Source organism: Notolepis coatsorum (assembly GCF_963971535.1).
Source record: "Notolepis coatsorum genome assembly, chromosome: 11".
Lineage (NCBI taxonomy): Eukaryota > Metazoa > Chordata > Actinopteri > Aulopiformes > Paralepididae > Notolepis > Notolepis coatsorum.
The window spans coordinates 27,382,887-27,390,980 of NC_140175.1; the positions used below are offsets into that span (position 1 = coordinate 27,382,887).

At 41.1% G+C, this 8,094-nt stretch overlaps 1 protein-coding gene across 1 annotated transcript; it reads right to left on the minus strand.

The window, feature by feature from the left end:
• Nucleotides 1-2,800: 2,800 nt before the first annotated feature.
• phpt1 (phosphohistidine phosphatase 1) lies at nt 2,801-6,101 on the minus strand. Its single transcript, XM_084325349.1, has 3 exons — nt 5,758-6,101; nt 5,370-5,497; nt 2,801-3,436 (listed from the first exon to the last, which is right to left on the minus strand). Exons 1-3 carry the CDS (start codon nt 5,921-5,923, stop codon nt 3,344-3,346), a joined length of 387 nt encoding a protein of 128 aa, XP_084181475.1. The 5' UTR covers nt 5,924-6,101; the 3' UTR covers nt 2,801-3,343.
• Nucleotides 6,102-8,094: the final 1,993 nt, after the last annotated feature.

An 8,094-nucleotide genomic window follows, 5' to 3' on the forward strand; every position in this document is an offset into this window, starting at 1 on the left:
CTCCCCGTTCTCTCTCTCCTCCTGGAGCTGTGAAGGTCTGCACGCTGCCTGTCACCTCGCACACACTGAGTATACTCTGACCTCACCCGTTTTCACAGATAGCACCTGGACTTTACCTGGAATCTACCTGCTGCAGTAGCCTCGGCGGTTGTAAAAAAAGAAAGTTTTCTACGACACATGTATGATTGCGTAACACGTTAAAGGAACACGCCAACATTTTGGGAAATTAGCTTATCGTCTTCTCCAGAGAGAGACACAAGAAGATAGATACCAGTTTCCTCTCTGTGCGTTCAGTAAAAAAGCTATCTGGCTGCACGTTAGCCTAGCTTAGCACAATGAATGGAAGCGGACAGTGCCGGTTAGCCTTCGGGAGAGGTGTTAGTTGGACCAGTTGACGGACCACATTGTATGGGAGAGATACACTGCAGTATATTACTCTGCAGTACATACAATGATGGTGTAGCCCACATTAGTCTGAACCTCTTCACCACATGCTGTCAACAAATGACCACATTCGCTTTAATTAAAGGCAAATTCATTCAGTAAGTGGATTTTCAATACAACTCTCACTGTAATACACATACTATAATTGTGTATGAGTGTCATATGCGATTATGTTTATTATTGTAGATTATGTATTGGTGGATTATGTATGCGATTAAGTAAATTATTTACCATGTGTATGATACATCTCAATGTATGCACAGCTATATAATATGTAATCAGGTGTTTGTGTATAATATATACTATGTGTATAATATATACACACATATATATATACTTCTCCAGTGCTTTTGATACCATTATGGCCTGGGCTGCTGGGTGAGAATTTAGAGGCAATGCTGGTTGAGGCCCCCCTGGTGTCCTGGGTTGTTGACTATCTCACGGGCAGACCACAGTATGTGCGCCTACAAAGCTGTGTGTCAGACAGAATGGTCAGCAACACCGGGGCCCCGCAGGGGACAGTCCTCTCTCCCTTCCTCTTCACTGTCTACACCAACGACTTCCACTATCGGTCAGAGTCCTGCCACCTTCAGAAATGTTCTGATGACTCTGCGAGTGGGACGTATTAAGGACGGTGATGAGGAGGAATACCGGGCACTGGTGGTGGACTTTGTCACATGGTGCGAAAAGAACCACCTTCAGCTAAATGTGACAAAGACCAGGGAACTGGTTGTGGATCTGGGGAGGAGGAGTGCATCTGTGACCCCGGTTTCCATCAGGGGAGTCGATGTGGACACAGTTGAGGATTACAAATACCTCGGTGTGCACGTCGACAACAAACTGAACGGGTCAAAACACGCAGATGCAATCTACAAGAAGGGTCAGAGCCGACTCTACTTCCTCAGAAGGCTGAGATCCTTCAACGTATGTTCTACGAGTCAGTGGTGGCGGGCGCCTTCTTGTACGCTGTGACCTGCTGGGGCAGCGGACTGAGAGCGGGGGAAGCAAACAGGCTGGATAAGCTGGTCAGGAAGCGTGGCCAGTAACGTGGTAGGAGTGGAGCTGGGCTCTCTAGCGGTGGTGGCGGAGAGGAGGAGCCTTTTTAAGCTCCATGCCATCAGGGACAAGCCCTCCCACCCACTATACACAGACTTGGCTGACAGAAGGAGCACGTTCAGTGCTAGACTAAGACTCCCAAGATGTAGCACTGAACGGCACAGGAAGTCCTTCATTCCGACAGCCATCAGACTTTATAATGCATCACTGAGCACAGGGTGACAGTACCATCTTCCTGGACTTTTAAACCAACATTTAGAATGTATATACATAACATAGGAAATGTACATCCCGGACTGTATTTTATTCTTAGGCTTATTTGTGACTTTGTTTTTGTCTACCTAAATGTTTACTGTGAGCGATTTGTAGTGCCAACTTTCCCTCAGGATGAATAATTGATATTCTATTCTATACCTACTCTACTAGTTATGCTGCTGACCAGTATGACTATTACCATACTTTCTTTATACCTGTACCACTGTACATATTTTGTACACTGCACAGTACAATTTTCTGTCATACTAACCTTTGTACTGGGGCTCAGGAGGTAGAGCAGGCGTCTGGGAATCCAGAGGTTCCCGCTCCTCCCGGGTCTAAGTGTCCCTGAGCAAGACACTTAACCCCTAATAATGCACCTTGCGTGGTTGCCTCTGCCGTCTGTGTGCGAAGGAATGGCTAAAATGTGAGGTACAAATTGTAAAGCACTTTGGATAAAAGCGCTATAAATGCAGCCATTTACTGTCTTTTACTAGTATGCACTCTGCTACTAAGGAATCGATCTACTTTGCCTATATTATTACCTACTATGCACTCAATCTGACACTGTTTGACGAACAATATCACTTACCCTTCCTGCTGACTTGTTTTACGGAATTTGTAAGTTACTTTGGATAAAAGCTTCAGCTAAATGACAAAATGTAAATGTACATATTGGTATTACAACTCTACATACATCTGATTAACACTACACCCGGTAGTAGTAATTGATATATTTTATACCCAGGTTTAATCACCTGTACATTGTATATTACACTTTACTGTTAAATTTGCACTCTGGTTGGACGCCAAACGTCTTGTACTTGTGCTGTATTATGACAATACATTTTAATCTAGATGACAATGTACAGTAGTACTTAACATGCTTTATCAGCAGTTTTGGTGGCTGCCAAGTACCGACCCAGGAGTATAACCTCCTGTAGGCTACAACATAATATACTGAAAAGTAATGACAGAGGACCCCCCCCCCTTTTTCTGCACCTGATGGAAGAAGAGTTTTTATTCAACTTTGTAGTGAAATGCAGGAAGGAATTATGAAACTGGAATAAAGACAACGCATTTCTATTCACCTTTTTTTTCTTTTCTTTTCTTTTTTTTTTTACTTCCAAGATAACAAGGCCTGATGATGAGTCTAATGACCGGATATGGAATTTCATAACCAGTTATTTTTTATCTTACCAGCCAACGGCAATTACCCAAAGAGTGGTATTTTATACAACGCTACCGCAACGGCACATTTCATAATAGCAAATATTTCGTTTTAGGCCTTGATGAGAAAACATAATGAAATCCTCCAATGCTTGCTTCTATTTAAATAAAAACATAATTCTAACAAATAAAAATAAAACAATAAATGGTGTTATGCCAATTAGTCTGGTATAGTCAGTTCAGTCTCTGTGTCTGGATCACGAGGCCAACGGCACAAGGTTTTCTCTTTGCAACGGGGTTCATTTTCACCCATTGATAGTTTGCTCTGCTCTTCCAGACGTACGACGTATCGAGGATCACTACGGCAGAACAAGTCCATGAGAACAGTTCTCAAGAGAGGCCGGTCCAGTGTAGGTGGTCAATAGCCCTCGTTGGCCCAGGTCACCTCGTAGGCCGGATACTGGACCTGCAGTTTCTCTGTAGACGTAGCGTGGTTTGCTCTTCCAAATCCCTGCATTGACAAGAATAAACTTGATTTGTATAGTACAATAATCGCAGGCCAAAGTGCTTCACAGCAGCGATGTAGACACAAAATAGACATAGGCATAACATTTGCATGGAATAGTTATAGACGGGCATAAAATTAGCAGAGAACTGATATTAAAACCATCCCGGAAAATATTTAATATATTTCGGTCATTAAAATCTATGAAAAAAATTATAATACATTTTTTAAAAGAGCGTGATCGATCTTATAATAATAATAATAATAATAATAATAATAATAATAATAATAATAATAATAATAATATCTTAAATGTATATAGCGCCTTTCAGGAGACCCTTATTGATGATAGATTTGACATGTATAAAAGACGATTAGCAGGTTTCAGACTAAATAAAAGCAATGCATAAAGTGCAGACATAGAATGAGTAGAAAAATAGACAGAATAAGAGCAGTGCAATAAAATAAAGTAAAATAGTTCAATAGTGCAGTGCAATAAGAGAGTGACTTTTTGGGTGCTGCTGATGATCATGCATTTATTGTAGCCCATATAAAAAAAACATAGCCTTTAGTGTGGAGTAAATTAAATGCACTATAGATCAAATGTGTATGTTTGTAGAGTAATCATATAAAAATAAATACATCCACAGAGCTTTCAAAAAAGAAGTGTGGATTAAAAGTATTGCTCCCCCTCAAAAGAAAATATTGATGAATGAATGTATAATTAAAAGAAATGTTGGCAGGTACAAAATTAATGTTTATATGTTGCAGGCATGTATCCCCTTCCCGTTTCCCCATGTGGAATGCACCCGATTGGATAAATTACATGCTGGTGCTCTAGTGCAGCACCTAGTGGTTGAATGTTATCGCACCTTTAAGCTTTTGTTTAACCTCTTAACACATTCCCTGCCATAACTTATATCCATCAATATAGCCAGTCTGCCACCACTGTAAGCCTATGGAGATGTTCACCTTCTTTGCAGGGCTATAACTTTTTTAATTGTATTGCTAAATTGACATTACTATGGCCCATTCAACATCGATTATCTATCGTTCAGGATGTAGGAACGTTATACTTTTTCATTCATACATTGTTGTGTTAATACCGTCTAGAATATAAGTATGTTTTTATCGTTTTCTGCAGTAATTCCTAGAACGTGAGTTATAGGCCTAAACGCATAATTATCGATTAGCGTTTCTCTCCTATACAGGCTATATTAAAAAATGCAACTGTATATGGTCGTATACGTTATGCGTCATCATGCGCGGAGGAAAGGGGGGGTCGTTTATAATTCCGTGATCGTCAGTAAATGCTTTATGGGTGATATATTGATCAGATGGTTTGCAGTGAAATGAATAAACAATTGGGCTGAAAATAACGTTAGCGTCCTCTTACCGTGCGTCAAAGAGACTGGCGGTGAAATATCCCAAGTATAGGACGTCGATCGTCTAGGTCTATTTCCGGTTTGTATGTCGCAATAAACGCCGAAATCATATAGATTATTAAGTTTATAAAGCGATCGATATGTACTATAGTGTCTGTCGGGAGCCTTGCAACAATGTCTGACGGCCGGATGAATTTAATCGACGCACACCTCCCACTTCCTGTTGTTCGAGTGTAACTCGCCCGACCATCCACCAGGCGGCGGTATTGAGCCGTCGTTGTATTGAGCCGTAGGGTCCAGCTGCAGCGTCGGAGGTGTATATATGAATTATGAATGCCATGGCGAAAAAATGAAATATTGATCTCAATAACGCTGTACAGCGAGATCTGGCGGTCAAAGCATGGCGGGCAATAACATTTTAAAGCATTTCCGGCGGTGGATGTGTTAACGTGCCTTTAATACAGTAGCCAATGTCTGTTCTACTGAGATTGCGACACGATGGAGGATGACATTACATCGGACGAAACGTCAGGACTGAAATGACAAGCTCTTACCATGGAGTAGCCATAAACGTGGATCTTCTTCGTTTGGGGTTCATGCTTTATCCTTCCTCCCCCGATACACTCACAGTCTAGGACGCCTCCCTTTTCCAGCTGCTCTGACACCTTGTCATAGATGTCCGCTGCAAACATACAAGAAAATATGCGTAATTTAATCCATTAAATGCAACAGTGTGCTACTGGTCAAATAAACAATACCATTATTAGGCCATCAAAAATATTCTCACCAGACAGGGTGCACAACGGGTAAGAAATGCAAACTACATTAGGCCGTTATGTCTTGATTAAGCATGTTAATAGCCCCACCTAGCGGTATTCAAGGTTAATACAAGCCCGGTTATGTCGATGGTGAAGATGAATGGAGTAAACGAGGGGTCCTTACCGTGGTATTCTCCCCAAGCGTATCCTCGCACAATATCAATTTCAGAGTCATCCCCCTCCTCTTTACTGTGTACCCGAATGAGAACATACTTGAATACACCAGTCGGGTCGATTTCTGCTTGCGGGATCTTGGCCATGAGCGCCGCAGCCTTCGTCTGAGTACACATTCTAATCTTCTGCCAGGGGCCTGAAATGTGCTGCACAACTAGTACTTGCTCGTGTAATAACAATCAAATCAAATGCCTTGTTGTGATGTTAGCAGAGCTACAGTATCAACGAATCCACAGCAGCGACAACACACTCAAGCCAGACTGCCTTGCTAAAATTATTGTACCGTCGCGTTTGTTGATGCACACTTCCGTAAAGCAAAGGATTGTGGTACTTGTAGTGTAAGATCAGTTCTACAGCAGCAGACTGGCTACGAAACCATTTATTTTGATGTAGTACAGTACACAATACAAACTGAACATGGAAAGTAAACACACATCCATAGCAGTTTAATCAAAACAGAATAACCTGCATACATGGGTTTAATGATCATTCTTATAATGGTCCATATCTGTGCCTGTGGGACTCATCATCATAAAGCATTGTATTAGAATCTTCATTATGAATGAAAAACATTCCAATGCAATGGGCCAAACTTTCAGAGCATCAAAACAAGCCTAAAGGTCACCATATTCTGTCTTTGGCCTCGAAATTTCCGAGTTTACCACCAGGAAGTTGCACTCTAACCACAGAGCAAATGGTAAATAAACTCAGGCAGGTTCTATGATACCAGAGTTTGCGAGTTGTGACGTTTCACTGACCCTTCACCTTTTGTGGCGCAAATATACTTAACATATATATAAACATGGAGTATCATGACACATCAGAAAGAAATATGTCGTCGACATGCTGCCATTCCTAAGAATTGGATCTGCCATGATTGGTCCTGACTTTACAACCCAACTAAACTAGTGCACCTGAACGCCATCACCTCATATATATACTGTACCATTTGGTGACACAATACATTTCCCACATGACGAGGACAGCCCGAATGCGCGCTCTTCGACCACCACCCTAGACCTAAAGGAACACGCCAACATTTTGGGAAATTAGCTTATCGTCTTCTCCAAAGAGAGGCAAGAAGATGGATACCAGTTTCCTCTCTGTGCGTTCAGTAGAAAGCTATCTGGCTGCATGTTAGCCTAGCTTAGCACAATGAATGGAGCCTTCGGGAGAGGTGTTAGTTGGACGATGCCTAGGGGCTAACCGGCCATGTCCGCTTCCATTCACGTGGCGTGTTCTTTTAAGGAGCACTTCACCCAAAAATTATGATTTGTATATACATACATGCCTTGAATTCATGAAGATTATTTTTTCTTCTCACATATGTCTCCACAGTGAATGTACAGTAGAATGCAAAATAAATACTTGATGAATGAATGAATGAATGAATGAAAACTTTATTTAACAGATTGCAGAATGGGTACAATACAGTACGGCTCAATGGTGGATTGAAGTTAATGGAGATTTGGTTTTAACAACAGCAAAACTATATCAAAACATCCGTTTACAAACTCTCACAACTCCTGCAGTATAATAATCCTAGTCTCATTTAACCAGTCGTATTGCTCGGTACTTCACAAATGCGTGCATTTTTGCTAAAACCTCGCTAACGAAAACATTTCCAAACGATGCCGCTTTCAAATGGAACTCGTCGTGAGTTTGTGGTCTCGACTTCAAGTGGGTTGAAGTGGTGAAGACACCGTTGCTAGGCAACTGGGCAATGTGTCTCGAAGCCACGGAGACCAACGGGTCATTCATATGGACTCTTCTCATGGAAACGGAAAACACGAGTTCCATTTAAAGGCAGCACTTGACAGGAAATGTTTTCGTTAGCAAGGTTTTAGCGGATATGAGTTTTTGAAGTACCCAGCATACGACTGGATAAATTAGACTAGGCTTGTACTGCATGAGTCGATGAGTTTGTAAACGGATGTTTCAATATGGTTTTGCCCTTTCTACTTATTTTTGGATTCTATACGTCGTTCACCGTGGAGGCAGGTCAGAAGAAGAAAAGAAGAATGAATGAATTCAAGGCATCATCACGGGGCGAGTAATTCATATCAATGGCCGAAGAGCAAAACCTCCTATCTGCATAAAAAAAAAAGTGGGGAAAAACCTTTGCAAGGCACTAATACCTGGTCGGTATTGTTAACACATAATATAGTAATATAGTCCAAAAACAGTGTATAAAGAAATAGCATTCTATAATAAAAAATAACATGTTTATTTTATTTAAAATAAATGTTTTCGGATTCTTTCATTTTTTTTTATTTAACCAGAAAAG

Bases quoted from the DNA above. Each gene is read 5' to 3' on its own strand.
- phpt1 (XM_084325349.1), bottom strand. From the start codon at position 5,923: ATGTGTACTCAGACGAAGGCTGCGGCGCTCATGGCCAAGATCCCGCAA. The intron at 5,498-5,757 runs GTAAGGACCCCT...GTATGTTTGCAG, and splicing joins CGCTTGGGGAGAATACCACG to CGGACATCTATGACAAGGTG. The intron at 3,437-5,369 runs GTAAGAGCTTGT...TTGTCAATGCAG, and splicing joins ACGTTTATGGCTACTCCATG to GGATTTGGAAGAGCAAACCA.